Here is a 15,524-nt window from a genome sequence, read left to right on the forward strand (position 1 = left end):
AAACAAAAACAAAAAACAAAAAGATGAGACACTTCTAGTTCTGGACCCAGTTTCAGTAAATAAACTTCTCCCTATTCCTAACTACAGCTAAAATCCTGGACATTATATATAAAACAAGTGTAAGAAGACTCTGAAAGGAGGAGGAAAGCACAGGCTTATTAGGAACCCAAGTAACCTGAACTCAAGGTGGGGAGTTCCCTAGGTTTTCTCATTGCCTCCCTATATCCCAGACTGGCGCTGGAGAAGCCAGCAGCCTAGAAGCACCAGTGGACACAGACCAGAAAAAACCTCAATAAAAGCCTGCTTTCTCTAAAAAAATTTTTTAATGTTTATTTATTTTTGAGGGGGTGCAGAAAGAGAGGGGGACACAGAATCTGAAGCAGGCTCCAGGCTCTGAGCTGTCAGCACAGAGCCCAACATGGGACTTGAACTCGTGAACCACGAGATCATGACCTGAGCTGAAGTTAGACGCTTAACCAACTGAGCCACCTAGATGTCCCAAAAGTCTGCTCTCTCTAGCCAAAAGACCGGGAAATGGGCTGATTAGCCAGACAGAAAACTCTGAAACAATAACCACTCTACTGTAATCAAACATCATAGAAACAAACTGCAGGCCCACCCATGCCAGCAAAGGCCAAGTAGAAACCCAGAGTGTTACTCTTGCCAGGTTCCCCCAACACTCTCTGGGTTGGTGTCAGAAAAGGCTGGGGGCGCATTTCTGTTCAAGTCATGATATCACAGTTTGTGAGTTTGAGCCCTGCGTAGGGCTCCATGCTGGCAGTGCAGAGCCTGCTTGGGATTCTCTCTTTTTCCCTCTCTCTCTCTGACCCTCCCCCACTCACTCTCACTCTCCCTCTAAAATAAATAAACTTAAAAAAAAAAAAGGCTGAATAGGGAGGCTGGACTTCCATTCCCACAGGGTACCATGGCTTCCTCTTCCTGTTGAGTGATATCGGAATGTCAGGGGAGGACTAGTGGAGACTCAGGACTTTTAACTGCTATGCTCTGTCTCCTCCCATCCCCCTCCACTGTCCTACCATCCTTGCCCCTACCTGTACCCCCCACCCATGGTCAGTGGAAGCCACCTGGGGAGCAGGAAAGAGGCACTTCAATCCCTCCCAGCCACAGAGGTGTCAGTGGTGGTGTGGTGGGGAGCTGGAACTCCCAACCCTGCCCAGTAGCAAGAACTCTGCCTCAGGTGTCAACTGACGCCAAGGGGGGAACTTGAACTTCTGTCCCTACCTGACAGTAACCAGGCAGCAGCCTCTTCCACTGATGGCAACAGGGTCAGAAGAGCCTACCAAAAATAAGATTTAAATAAGATCAGAGTATTATAACATAATACCCAAAAATGTGTAGGATGCAATAAAAAAATCACTCATCATACCAGGAACCAGGACACCCTCATCTTGAATGAGAAATAATCCACAGATGTCAACACCAAGATGACAGAGAGCTTTCAATGATCTGACAAGGATTCTAAAGTGGCCAACATAAAAAAATGCTTCAATGAGCAATTACAGAGAAGGCTGAAACAATTTTTTTTTTAAGAACAAAGTCTTAGCAAAGAAATAGGAGATATAATGAAGAATCACATAGAAATTTTAGAACCAAAGAATACAATAACCAAACTAAAAAACTCAGTGGATGGGCTTATCAGCAGGATGGAGAAGACAGAGGAAAGAATCAGTGAACCTGAAAATAGAACATTAGAAATTACCCAATCTGAACAACAATGGGAAAATAGAATTTTTTAAAAAAATGAACAGCGCCTCAGAGACATGTGGTGACTATACCAAAAGACCTAACATTTGTGTCATTGGAGTCCCGGAATGAGAAGAGAAAGAAGGTGGGGCTGAAAAAAGTCCTCCAGAAATAATGGCCGAAAATTTCCCAAATTTGGCAAAAGACAAAAACCTACAAATTCAGGAAGCTGAAAAAGGCCAAACAGGATAAACTCAAAGAAACCCATGCCAAGATACATCATAATCAAACTTTTGAAAACAAGACAAAGAGAAAAATCTTGAAAAAGGCAAGGGAGAAACAACACCTTACTTACCTATGGAGGAAAAACAATTCCAATGTCAGTGGATTTCTCATGAGGAACCACAAAGGCCAGAAGGAAGTCACACAAAATATTTCAAGTGTTAAAAGAAGAGAGCTGTCAATCTGGAATGCTTTTACCTAGTAAAAATATCCTTTGGAAATGAGGGGGAAATCAAGATATCCTCAGACAAAATAAAGCTAAGAGACTATATCACCAGCAGATCCACCCTAAAAGTATGGTTAAAGGCAGTTCTCAAAACAGAAAGAATGATGAAAGAAGAAATCTTGGAACATCAGGAAAGAAGAAATAATTGAATGAGTAAAAATGGAAGTACACACAACAGACTCTCCTTCTTTTAAGTTGTCTGAATTATGTTTGATAGTGGAAGAAATACATATAACATTGTCTGACGTGGGGCTCGATATATGTAGAGGAAATATTTAAGACAGCTGTAAAATGCCATGCTATAAGTGGGACCAGTAAAGGTGTTTAAAGGGAGGTAAGGTTTCTAAAGTTCCCTCAGGCTGATAAAATGTTGACAGGTTGATCTCTGTGGTGACAAAATAATTCTGTACCTTTGTTGCCCCAATTGTTACAGGAATCTCCACATGTGGTAAAATGGCAAAGAACTATACACACATTGCCAGTGTGGTTTTCCTAGTTTTGATATTGTACTATAATTATGTAAGATGTAATCATTGAGGAAAACTGGGTGAAGGGTACATGGGCCCTCTCTGTACTATCTATGCAACTTCCTTGTAAATCTGTAACTATTTCAAAATAATAAGTTTTTTTTTTTAAAGATTGTGGCTGTTCTAGATTAAAAGTGGTTAAAGACACAAATGTGATGTGGGAGCATTGATTAGATTCTGATGTTAAAAATATAAAAGGCGAGTTTGGGGGAATTTGAATACAGACTAGACATTAGATGCTATTAGATGATGGGAAATTATTGCTAATTTTCTTAGATGTCATAATAATATTGTGGTCATGTAGGAGAATACAAGATATATGCTGAAGTATTAGGGGCAAAGTGTGATGAAATCTGTAACTTGCATTCAGATGGTTCCGAAAGCAATGTAGCTAGATGATAAATGGATAGAGCGAATATAATAAGACAATGCCAATTGTTGAGTCTATGAGACAGATAGACTCTTATTGTACTATTCTTTCAACATTTCTGTATGTTTGTGGATTTTCATTTAAAAAAAGTCGGAGAGAATATGTGGAGGATAGATGCATAGTAAAATGTTAATGAAAATCCAGGTGGCAATTGGGTGTTTATTCCCTGTAAAATTCTTTCAATTTTTCTGTATGTTTGAAAATTTTCATGTGAAAATGTAGAGGTAAAAAACTTGAAGAAAGAGAATCACAGCCCAGTGTCCTCTCTGTAGCATTCCCAACACCCTCTTCTCTGATCGACTTTTCTCTTTTTCCCCACAGCAGTTACCTCCTTACATATTCTATAATTCTCTTATTTATTATGCTAGTTTTTGTCTGTATCCTCTCACTAGAATGTAAGCTCCCCAGGGATTTATCGTGTTTTGTTCTGTTTGCTTCTATGACCCCAAATCACGGAACAGTGTCTGCACATAGCAAGTGTCAGATGAATGTTCATTGAATTAAGAATGAATTTCTGTATCCCTAGGACCTAGGTGGAAGTCTTGCATAGAGTAGGTGTGCAATGACTGTTTGTGGGATTGAACTGAGATCTACATTCTACGGGAGAACTTAGAATAGACCTGTTGTACTAGAGTGATTCAGAGCATGGGCTCTTGAATCAAATAGCCAGGATCTGTATCCTGATTCTGTCACTTCCAGCTGTATTACCATCTCTGAGCCTCAATATAGAGTTAATAGGTGTAGTGACATTTCTGACCCTCAATTTCTCGATTGGTAAAATTAAAATAATGACAGTAGCACCTTGGTAAGATTTTTGTTTGCATGTAAAGCACTTAGGACTTTGTAAAGACTCAATAACTGGTAGCCAACGACAAAACAAGAACAGCAAAAAGACGGTCTTCCCTGCATGTCATTCTTCCTCCATCCCCCAACAGGCTGCTCCAGGGAGGCTAAAGAGATGTCCTTCGACAAGTATTCCTAAGTTCTTCTCCGGGCCCCCTGGAATGGTTTCTCTCACTTCAGATCTCTTCTTACCTTTCCTTCTGCCCTAGACTCTCTTTCCTCTTGGCATCCTGAAGCTCTTTCTCCCATCATAACCGTGCAGGAGAGGGGCGAAGGAGACAGGAGCCTGTGGGCCAGGGACAAGAGCTTACAACTTTCTTATCCTTCTGTTCTAGGCTGGAGCCCCCCACTAGTGATGGAAGCAGGTCAAGTGTGAGATTGCGGTCATTTCAGGGCCTAGAGGTTGAGAGAACAATAGTCTTGAGGAGGAGGCACTAGCAGGAGAGTAGCCTCATATGCTGCCCTCTTCCTTGGTCCCCTGTTAAGAAAGATCACCTTCCTGGCCCTGCTCCAACGTCCCTTTGGTCCGTTCTGCTGCTTCAAGTCTTTACTTCTGGTAGCCCCAGCTCAGAGCAAGCCCAGGGACCCATTGAGCATCTCCCTGCAATTCCCTCTTGGAAGTGGGGTGGGGTAGAGTGGGCAGAGGATGGGCTGAAATTGGAGATATGGGGGCATTAGATTAGGGGCTGAGCTCACCCGTGGCCCCAGTCCCCTGCCCCCGCCTTAGGGTCGGCGGTACCCCAGATATCTGGAGAGCTAGGGCTGAGCCTGGGGGCGCCACTGCCTCTGTTCCTTTAAGGAGCCGCTGTTTAGCATTCCTGCCGCTGCCGCTGCCGCTGCCGCTGCCTGACTCTGCACGCTGATTGGCTGGAATCAACTGAGAAGGGAGCCAGGGAGAGATGCTCTTGACTCCACTCAGATCCATCCTAGGGACCAGTGAAGGAGCGGTCCTCTCAGCACCCAGTCTCTGCCCAGGCTTCCGCTTCTTCTTTGCCGCTGGGCCTTGGCCCAGGAGCCACGACGGGCGACACGGAGCCGCCAGTGCTGGAGGGGGAGCCGTGGGTGCGGGGCAGCGTGGGGGCAGAAGCCCCGGGACGCCCGCCCGGCCCCAGGCCCCGCTCCGCCAGAGCACCCCCACGGGTGCCCCCCCCTTCCTGGTCCGAGCAGTGTGAGTGTGCCCGGGAGCCCAGCGGCGGCGGCGGTGTGGAAACCGGCGTGGGCTGGGGGGTCCGGGCGGCGGGGGGCAGTGCCATGCACAAGCACCAGCACTGCTGTAAGTGCCCGGAGTGCTATGAGGTGACCCGCCTGGCTGCCCTGCGGCGCCTCGAGCCTCCTGGCTATGGGGATTGGCAGGTGCCCGACCCCTATGGGCCAGGTGCGGGCAATGGGGCCAGCGCAGGTTATGGGGGCTACAGCTCGCAGACCCTGCCCTCACAGGCAGGGGCTACCCCTACGCCCCGCACCAAGGCCAAGCTCATCCCCACCGGCCGGGATGTGGGGCCAGTGCCCCCTAAGGCAGTCCCCGGCAAGAGCACCCCCAAACTCAACGGCAGTGGCCCCAGCTGGTGGCCCGAGTGCACCTGTACCAACCGGGACTGGTATGAGCAGGTATGGACCAGCAGTGGTTGGGGGGGAGCGGTGGGGCAACCCAGGGGGTCTGGAGAGTGGAGGCCTAGAGGCCTGGGGTTGCAGCGGGGTTCCTGGAGGCTTCAAGCCAGTGGACCCTGTGCCCTAGCATTTCACCTGGGGCAAGAGAGGCGGTTAGAAATGTGTGCTTCCCTGTGTGTGTCTGTTTGGGGGTCTCCATTTGGAGGGGGTTGGGAGGAGCTGTGTGTGTCAGGAGGTGAAGGTATGGCGGAGGGGCACATTTTCCTGTGTGGGGGAATTGGGTTTGTTTCAGTGCAGGAGGGGGGGGGGAATTAGCAGCGTCTCTGTGTCTGGCAGGGGGCGGGAGGTTCTGCGGGGGCTGTGTGTGGTGTGTGTCTCCACAGGAGAGGAGGAGGGGGCATGGTGCTCTGCGTAGGGGGGACATATGTGTGTATGTATGTTAAGGTGTGGGGAGGAAGGCAATGGAGCTCCTGTAAATCTATGTAGAGGAGCCCATGTGCCCGGCTCGTTGAGCTTCTTCCCTCAATGCCATGGGTCCCTTTCCGTCCCAGTCCCTTTGTGTGTGAATGTGCACACAGACATGTGGGGATGTCTCTTTGAATGTGGAGGTATCTCTGTAGATGAGGCTGCAGAGATAGCTGTGTTTGCCAGTGTGTGTGGCTACATGTATGTGTGTGTGAGCATGTGGCTCAAGTGTGTGCACGCGTGGGCCTGTGTGTGTGTGTGTGTGTGTGTGTGTGTGTGGTGTCCCTGGTGAGAGGCGCTTGACAGGCAAGGGAGGGGAGCGGGAGGAGGCAAGAGACACGTCCCAAGCAAGGCTGAGAGGCTGCTGAGAAGGACGGTCTCTTTTGTCCAAGCAGCTCTGAAGTGTGTGTGTGCTGGGGGGTCCAAGGGGAGGGGGTGGGGGGACTGAAGCAAGCTTCTTTGCTCCAGAGCAGGCATGGTGCCTGGAGCCAAGCAAGGGGCAGCTGTCCTGGTGCAGGACTGGCCCCAGTGGGGCATGTCCCCCTTGGGCATCTCCAGATGTGAGAGAACTTGGCCCCCGAGCCCTGACTTGGCACAGCTTGGGAACCCCTGGGTGCTGGGCACAACTCCGGCTTCCACTCCCAATCTAAACTGCCAGCTTAGAAAATGGAAGGAGCATCTGTGGGAGAAGCAGCAAAATGGAGGCTGGGCCGGCAGAGCGAGGTCCTTGGCATGCATAGCGGAGGGCCTGTCTGGTTATTTGGCTCTGCGGCCCCCAGGTTAGGGAGAGAGGAGAAGGAGGCTTTGCTGTGGAGGGCAGGTGCTGACTGCCCCAAGCTGGTGACCGTTCTGGCCACCTCTGTCCTCCTCTGGGGATAGAAGGTGCTCTCACTCAGGAGCAAGGGTGGGGACTTCCCGGGGAGAGGAGTCCTCAGTACTGGCCTTCTGTCTGTCCACACTTACTGCTTCTCATGTCCCTTGCCTTGGCTTCTTGCCCTCTCCAGTGAGTCCCCCTCTTTCCTTTTCCCCTGTATCCTGGAGCCCTACCCTTGCAAACACTCTCTCATGTTTGTCCTGCTCAACTGGCAGACAGGTGCCAGTCCCAAGGCTAGGCAAGTTGGTCAAGGTTTCTTTGCCAGGGCTGCTCCCTAGATGGCTCCTGGCCCCAGAGGCTGGGGCCCCGAGTGGGGCAGTGGGAGGCTGGAGGATGGACCAGCAGGAGCTGGGAGCCTCTGGGCCTCACTGGAGCTGGGCTGGAAGCATGGCTTATCACATGTGGAAACACATGGCATACCAGATGCATACGAGAGCTGCATGGGTGTACTTTTGCTTGTGTGTCTGTTGCATCTTTCTTTAGGAAGCTGTTTTGGTTTCAGGGCTCTGAAAGGCAATCGGTTCTTCCTCCTGGGATCAGGGACCAGAGTGGGGCTGCAGCTGGAGTCAATCCCACCAACTCCCAGGGCTGCAGGGCATAAAGTCCTGGAGTCGGGCCCTGAAAAGGTGGAGGCATGACTAGTCAGCCCTCCTCCTGCCCTCTCTGTTTCTCCAAGCCAAAGCTGCGTGGAGGCAGAGCAGAACAGGGCATGAGAAGGAGCCCCCACCCCAGGTTTGCAGCTCCCTTCAGAGGATGACACCAGGGGTCAGGAAAGGGACAATGTGGCCAGAGAAAGATGAAGGAGGGGGCGCTGGGATACCCGGGGAGAGAGGCAAGGGAGTTCCTCCATTCTTGGGGATGAGAGGGGGAGCCAGGAAGCAGGTACTACTTGTCTTTCCAGGATCACATTTTCACTTGACAATGGCCACCAAGTATGTCTTGTCTGGGAGGCCACTTCTGTGGGCTGGTCAGAACAATCCTTGTTTCCATCCCCTTCCCTTGCCTTTCCTCCCATGGCTACTGTATACTGGAGGCCATGGACACTGCTGCTAGTCGTCCAATGGGTTATTAGCTTCTCCCTCATGGGGAATCTTGCGCACTCTACTCCTTTCCTGCCCCTGGCTTTGCCTCTGACTCCCAACCAGATCCTACCCTGGCTTTTTCTGCTGGGAAACACAAAGGGTTCTGGATCAAAAGCCCCTTGGTAGAAAATGGAGTCGGACTTTGACTCCTTCTGCCCATTTGAAGAATTGGGTTCCTGGGAACACAGAGGAGACACAGAATGAGGATTCCTGGGGTATTCTGAAGGGTGCAACTTTCCTTTTCTCATGAGTTCTGCTGGGGAAGGAAACGAGCAGCCAAAACATCAGTAGCCCCGGCAGCTTGATGTAATCAAAAGAGTATCTGGAGATCCAGGTTCTAGCCCCTGCCCTGCCACTAACTCCCAGTGTGCTCTGAGGTACAACCTGTATCCTCTCTGGGCCACAGTGTCACCATCTGTCACATGAGGGAGGTTGGACAAGATGGTGTCTGCTGTCCTACCAGTTCTGACATGGTGGGAGTCTGTGATCCCTGAGTCAGGGAGAGCTATGATTCAGAAGGGGACTAGGTCCCCATTGAGGCCACTGGGTGCCCCCCTGAATGTGAGGTGTGGCGTGGTTTGCCTGCCATGTTCCATTTCTGCCATCCCCCTCAGGCCAGCCCTGCACCCCTCCTAGTGAACTCTGAAGCCCTGGAACCCAGCCTCTCAGTGGGTGCATCACTGGCTGGCTCAGTCCCAGACAATTGATCTGGGCTAAATGGGTTTGGCCTGATATGGCTGGAAGCAAGGGAAGGATGTGGTCTCCTCAGGGTCAGCCTGTCCCCATCGGTGGCCAAGAGGTGTTCTCAGGGCAATTCAGGCTCCTACTCTTTGGGGAGTGGGGGAGGAGTAGGTTGACCAGGAGCAGATGGGGGGGGGGAGGGCAGGAATCACTCAGAGCCTGTGTCTCCCCCTAGGTGAATGGCAGCGACGGCATGTTCAAGTATGAGGAGATAGTACTTGAGCGGGTGAGTCTGCCAGTGGGTCAGGATGAAAGGGAAGGGGAAGGTTCAAACCTGAAAAAGAAGGGCCCTGAACCTGGGTCTCAAGACTCATGGGGTGGGGGCGGGGAGGGGGGAACCTGCATTGAGAGGATGGGGAAACAGCGCCCCTCAGAGGCTACATACTGCACCAATCAACCAACTAACAAATACTAATTGACCTTGCTCTCTGAGGCCTGGGGAACTGGGGAGGGGCTAGCTTCGCTGAGTCTTCTGTGCTATAATGGTCAGCACAGGCTGGGTAGCTGTGTGCTGGTTTGCCATGGCCCCCTCTGAGGCCTGGAGAACCCTCTCTGAGGGGTTGGAGGAAGTGAGGAAATCAAGGACCCTCCCTCATGCCCTCTGAGTGAGCAGACTGTGCTCCCCTTTGCCCCCTTCTGCAGGGCAATTCTGGCCTGGGCTTCAGCATTGCAGGTGGCATCGACAACCCCCATGTCCCTGATGACCCTGGCATCTTTATTACCAAGATCATCCCTGGTGGAGCAGCTGCCATGGACGGGAGGCTGGGGTGAGGTGGCCTGGAAGCAAGGCTGCGGGTAGCAGGGGCAAGATGGAGATGAGGGGAAGAGGGCTACCTGGCAGGATGACCCTTTTTATTAGAGCTGAGAGGGGGCAGGGGAGGGGAGGGGAAGGAAGGAGGATGTGATGGGAGAGGGGGTGGAGGGGCGGTGGCAGGATGTCATGCCTCTTGGGCTTCCCCTGCAGGGTGAATGACTGTGTGCTTCGGGTGAATGAGGTGGACGTGTCGGAGGTGGTGCACAGCCGGGCCGTGGAGGCGCTGAAGGAGGCGGGCCCCGTGGTGCGGTTGGTGGTGCGGAGGAGACAGCCCCCACCAGAGACCATCATGGAGGTCAACCTGCTCAAAGGGCCCAAAGGTGCGGCCCTCTGGGTTCCTGTGCTCTGGCCAGAAGCCCCTGGTTGGCTCTTCAGGAAATGGAAGGGAACAGCCTTACTCCTTGCCTGACTCCCTGTTGTAGCTCACAGGCTTCTTCCTTGACCTCACATCTCATTCACCCTTACTGACCTCGGGATGGCAGCCTAGTGTTTGGGATCCCTGGGGGGAGCTCCTGTGGGGTCAGGGGGTTGGCTGCGGTGGGGAGTTGGGTCTGGGATTGACTGAGTGCGCTAACTTCTCCTTGTGGCCCTCTCCCACTCGCTTCGGGCCCCCACCCAGGCCTGGGTTTCAGCATTGCTGGGGGAATTGGCAACCAGCATATCCCGGGAGACAATAGCATCTACATCACCAAGATCATCGAGGGGGGTGCTGCTCAGAAGGATGGACGCCTACAGATTGGGGACCGACTGCTGGCGGTGAGACAACCTTCCTGGGGATGCCCAAATGGTAGGGTGGGGAGGTGGGGCTCTAGGAGCCTCTCCCTCCACCTGAACCTCACTCAGGGACTAGCATCATGGGGCATTTCAAGAGCATCATCTGAGTTGTGTGTACTCAGATACCAAGGCCCTACCCAGTTCTTTTCATGGCTAAGACTCCCTCACCTGTTCTATGTCATGCTTCTCCACTTCTCACAGCGCTATACTGGGCCCCTGCTAGAGCACTGTTGAATTTCACGGAAAGGGCACCCTTCAGGGTTACCTGGAAAGGCCCTCCCTTCTCCCAAGTGCCAGCCCTAAGGCCTCTCCTCTTCTAGGTGAACAATACCAATCTGCAGGATGTGAGGCATGAGGAAGCTGTGGCTTCACTGAAGAACACATCTGATATGGTGTATCTGAAGGTGGCCAAGCCAGGCAGCCTCCACCTCAACGACATGTATGCACCCCCTGACTACGCCAGCAGTACGTACCCATCTGCCCTGTCCCTGGCCTTAAGCCCCTGCCCCCCTGGTTTCTGGAGGGGAAAGAATTCAAACCCCCCGTTCAGAGAGTGAGTGAACGCAGAGGACTAGTGCTCAGGAGAACTGAGTCCACATCCCAGCTTTGTTTGCCCCTTATAGCTGGGTGCCCTTGGACGAGTCCCTTTCACCTGTCTTTACCTTCCTCTTTGGCAAAAAGGAGCTAATGATATATGTGCTGCCTTCCTCATAGGACTGCTGCAAGGATCAAATGAGATCATGGACAAGAAAGCCCTTGAAAAACCGTATTAGGCTATAGAGATGTGAGGGATTATTATTAGTCACACCTCTAGTCATGCCTTTCTTTGTAGACTGCTTGACTTTAGCTCTTTCTAAGACTCACAGGAGTGAGCCCAGGATTCAGAAAGGGACTGTGGAGGAGGAACCCGGGGGTGGGGGTGGGGTGGGGAGAGGGGAGGAGAGGCCTGAGGAATCAACATCCCTTGGTGGCTTTTGCACCGGAGGTAGGGTGTCGGGGTGGGGTAGGGACCCACATGGAATGGTCTCTGAACTTTTCTCTCCTTTTCTTGATTCTAGCTTTTACTGCCTTGGCTGATAACCACATAAGCCATAATTCCAGCCTGGGTTACCTTGGGGCTGTGGAGAGCAAGGTCAGCTACCCTGCTCCTCCTCAGGTTCCCCCTGCCCGCTACTCTCCTATCCCTAGGCACATGATGACTGAGGAGGACTTCACCAGGTAAGACTCCCACAGCTTCATCCTCTCTAGGGATGAGGAGAATGGGACTCCGTTTCTGGCTAGCCACAGGTCTTCCCTTGTAGTATGGCAAAGAAGAGATACAGCCCTCATCAATTGTCTTTGGGGTCTGAGGCCCTTTCTTAGCCCTTAGGGCCCTAGGGAGGGACTGAGGTAGCTGCAGGGACAAGTTCCACCATCAGGGGGAGTGCCAAGTGTGTGCCCCGATCGGAAAGTACAGAGAAAGGGTGGGATGGAGCGCTTAGGGGGCTGAGAAGGTGGCGGCTGCGGGGGGTTTCCTTCCCCGACACAGGTGCTGCCCCCTCTGCTGCAGTCATTCTAAATTAGAAAAAAAAAGCAGTTCAGGGTTGGCGGGACGCTGGGAGGCTGGCGGCCCGGTGGCCTCCCAAGGAACGGCCCCGCCCCACTCTGGCGGCGGCGGCGGCGGCGGCGGCCGTGGAACTGGTCGGGCCGGCCCGGGTTCCGGGGGACAGGTTTGCCGCGGGGTGGGGCCTGGTAGACTACTGGGCAGGCTGCAGTGGAGCCGGAAGGGTAGGCGGACGGGGGGAGAGCTGGACGCGCCATGGAGAGGGCACGCAAGTTCTCAGGCTCCGGCTTGGCCCTGGGCTTGGGCCCGGCCTCGGCCTCGGCCTGGAGGAGGGCTTCGCAGAGGTGGGCCTGGCCACTCCGCTCCCTGCGGCCTGGAGGGGATGCCAGGTAGGAGGAGAGGGGGGATTTGAGCCAGAGCATCCGGGACTCAGGGAGGGAGCCTCGCACCCTAGACTAGAGGCAACAAAGGAGGAGTCTTGGACTTTGGGCTCCTCTGATGAAAGATGTTAAAGTGAAGGCGGTGGGCCAGGAAAGTGTGCCAGGAGTCGGGTTGTATGGGTATACAGGAGCGGCTGTAACTCTTACCTGATGACACTGACCACTTCCACAGGGATTCCTTAGACATGGTTAGTTGCAGTTGAAGTTTTCCTGTGTTAACTCTCTTAAGTTAGGCTCCTAAGCTCCTTCCAGGCACCTGGGATTTCTTTATCTGTCTCCCACATCACCTGGCAAGGGCACATAGTGGTAGCTGGTGACCAAATCTGTCATTGGGGAAGATAGAAGGGGTCATAGTGGGTGGGTGGAATTTTGAGACTGTGGAGGTGCATGTGTAAAGTAAGTATGTACATATTGTGGATGGTGAGTGCAGTCAACCCCTGGTGATTCCATTGCTCCTAACTGGTTCCCCTTGTCGTGACCCAGGTCCATCACACCGGTGGTAGGATAGGAGAATCTGGAGAGAAAGAAGACCAGTAAATGGGCCCTGAGATGATGATGGTCTCTAGACAGGGTAGGGGTGTGTTGAACTGAGAGAGTAGGGGACTGTCCACAGGGAAGCTGACTCCAAGGCCTCAGGAAGAAGGGAGGGAAGAGGAACTGAAACTTGGCACCTGGCAGAAAACAGCAGCCAAGCAGGTTTCAGGAGAGGAAGGAAGCAATAGGGTATCATACATAGGGACCTAAGTCATTCTGCAGCAATGTGGGCCTTGCCCTAGGCTGGCCCTGACAGGGAGGACAGTTTATATCCACCTTGTCCTGACCCTTCACCTTCTTTCCCACCAGAGAGCCCCGCAAGATCATCCTGCACAAGGGCTCCACAGGCCTGGGCTTCAACATCGTAGGAGGAGAGGATGGAGAAGGCATTTTTGTCTCCTTCATCCTGGCAGGAGGCCCAGCTGACCTGAGTGGGGAGCTGCGCAGGGGAGACCGGATCTTATCGGTGAGGAGACAAAGGAGAGGTGGGAGGATGGGAGCTGTGCCAATCGAAAAGGGAGGAGGGGAGATATTGCCTTCTCCAAGGAACACTTCTTGAGATGGGGGAAGGCTGAGCTGGAGAAAACTTATATTCTCTTTATAGATGACCTTAGGGAAAGACAGGGACTGAGACCAGACTTAGCCTTGAAGAGAAAATGAGTGTGCGTTGGATCTTAACCACGGTTGGCACTTGACCTGCACAAAGATAATTATGACACTAGAGATGTCATATTCTTTAGGTCCTGTCTTAGGGACAAGGATGGGAAATTGAGAAAGACATCTGATTAGGCTTAGGGATGAGCTCCCTCTCCTGACTGCTATGACAGAGGACTGCCTTTCTTGCTTTTGGGGTGGCTCATAGCTCCTCTCTTTGGACAGGTGAATGGCGTGAACCTGAGGAATGCAACTCATGAGCAGGCTGCAGCTGCTCTAAAACGGGCTGGCCAGTCCGTCACCATTGTGGCCCAGTACAGACCTGAAGGTAGGAGAAGGAAGGTTGCACGAGATGATTTGGGGAATTTAGACTTAAGTGTTGACTTTTTGCCATCATAGGTATCCAAGCCACTTGATCAGGTCCCTTCCACCTTAGTGCAGTAACCTCTTCTCTCTCGTTTTCCTTCTGGACGGGGCATGGGGAGGGGTAGGTTTGGGTAGCTTGTGAGCATCTATCCAGGCTGTGCTCAGAGCCTGCTGATCAGGGCTGCAGTGCAGCACAAGGCCAGTAGTGGGCAGCAGCCTACGGAAGGAAGCACAGAGATGGGGCGACTGGAAAAAGGGGAGGGGGAGAGGGGCGAAGGCGCAGGGCTCAGAGACCCAGAGACACAACTGTGGCCCAGGAGAAGAGTGGCTCTTGGTTAGAAGGATCTTGGTTAGAAGGGAGAAGACATCTGACCTCTTAGGAGATCTTGGCCCAAACCCCTAAGCCCCCCACTTCCTTCCTATCATCAGGGTGACTGTGAAAGACCCATAAATGCACTGGAAAGATGATGCTAGGCCGTCGGGGTAGGGAGTCCGGAGTGGACCTCCTCCCCCTACGGGGGGGCCTTCTTTGTGTTCTCAGGGAGCGGGCCCCTGGCTGGGGCGAAAGGGGGGGGGGGGCTGGACATGCAAATGAGGGCATTTGATTGGCTGGGGCCCGCCAAGGCCCAGGTGCAGAGGTGAGCTGCGGGATGGCGCGCCCTAGTCAGCCGGCCGGCAGGGTGGCCATTGGCGGGCCGAGCGCGGCCTCCAGCCGCACGCTCCGCCCCGTGACCTAGGCGGAGGGCGGCGGGCGCCCCTCCTTCCCCCACCCCCCCCGCGCCTCAAGCGTCTCCTCCTCCTCCCTCCCCTCTCCTCCCCCTCCTCCCCTCCTCCCGCACGCCCCGCTTTGTGTCCGTGGTCTCCCGCGCGGGACGGAGGGGCTGTCCGGAGCTGGCGCTTTCTCAGCACTAGATCTGGACTCCGACCCGGCGCCAGGTGAGGTGGGGCGGACGAGGGTCAGGCCCCCTCTCAGTCCCCCCTAGCCTCTCTACGGTTCTGTTCTCAAACTCTCTCTTTTCCGACACTGCGCCCCCAACTCTGCGCTCTTCCCGGAATCCCTTTGCCGCACGCCCGCAGCCCCGTGTGGCGCGCAGCTTTGGAGTCCCCCCCCCTACTCCGAGAGCCCCCCTCTCGGCCCCAGGGGAGCGCCGCCCGGGACTGAGCGCCCGCTCTCCCGCCACTGGGCCCTGTCTGGCCTTCACCTCCTGGCCATCACCTCTCTTCACTCACGAACTGTACCCCTTTTCGTCCCAGGACCTGTGCCCTCCCCTCGGCCTCCGCGTCCCCACAGCTCCCTAGTCCCCTTTCCTCAGAGGAATTTTCTGTCCCCTTCCCCCACGCGCATTAATCCGCCAAACCTCGCTACCTCTGGGAACACCCGAGATTGGTTTGGTAGTCTCAGGACCCCACCCCCACCTCCGCTTTTGTTTGCAAGGGTTTTCATCCTGCTCCCGACTTCTTTCGCCTCCCCCTCCTCTTTGTAAGCCCAGCCTTTGTCCCTTAGGGCTGCAGCGCCCGGGCTCCTTGGACACCTAAGCCCCTTGAGCCGGTTACTGAGGTGGAGGAAGCACCTCTCTCGGGCAGGTGCTACGGTTCCGTGATAAGAAGGGGAGAGGC

At 53.4% G+C, this 15,524-nt stretch overlaps 1 protein-coding gene across 7 annotated transcripts in view; it reads left to right on the plus strand.

Annotated features, from left to right (window-relative positions):
• Nucleotides 1-5,215: 5,215 nt before the first annotated feature.
• DLG3 (discs large MAGUK scaffold protein 3) overlaps nucleotides 5,216-15,524 on the plus strand; it is a 57,291-nt gene continuing 46,982 nt past the window's right edge. For 2 of the 7 annotated variants that reach the window (XM_030305307.1, XM_030305308.1), the window contains exons 1-9: nucleotides 5,216-5,620; nucleotides 8,958-9,008; nucleotides 9,425-9,549; nucleotides 9,747-9,916; nucleotides 10,216-10,352; nucleotides 10,691-10,835; nucleotides 11,429-11,588; nucleotides 13,197-13,353; nucleotides 13,767-13,869. In XM_030305307.1, the coding sequence (XP_030161167.1) occupies nucleotides 5,264-5,620; nucleotides 8,958-9,008; nucleotides 9,425-9,549; nucleotides 9,747-9,916; nucleotides 10,216-10,352; nucleotides 10,691-10,835; nucleotides 11,429-11,588; nucleotides 13,197-13,353; nucleotides 13,767-13,869 (1,405 nt within the window). In that variant the 5' untranslated portion in view covers nucleotides 5,216-5,263. Of the gene's footprint in view, nucleotides 5,621-8,957; nucleotides 9,009-9,424; nucleotides 9,550-9,746; nucleotides 9,917-10,215; nucleotides 10,353-10,690; nucleotides 10,836-11,428; nucleotides 11,589-12,035; nucleotides 12,080-12,153; nucleotides 12,303-13,196; nucleotides 13,354-13,766; nucleotides 13,870-14,742; nucleotides 14,844-15,524 lie in introns of those variants that run through there. The other 5 variants (XM_030305306.1, XM_030305305.1, XM_030305313.1 and 2 more) reach the window with 5 other exon arrangements.

This window comes from Lynx canadensis, chromosome X (assembly GCF_007474595.2).
Source record: "Lynx canadensis isolate LIC74 chromosome X, mLynCan4.pri.v2, whole genome shotgun sequence".
Classification (NCBI taxonomy): Eukaryota; Metazoa; Chordata; class Mammalia; order Carnivora; family Felidae; genus Lynx; species Lynx canadensis.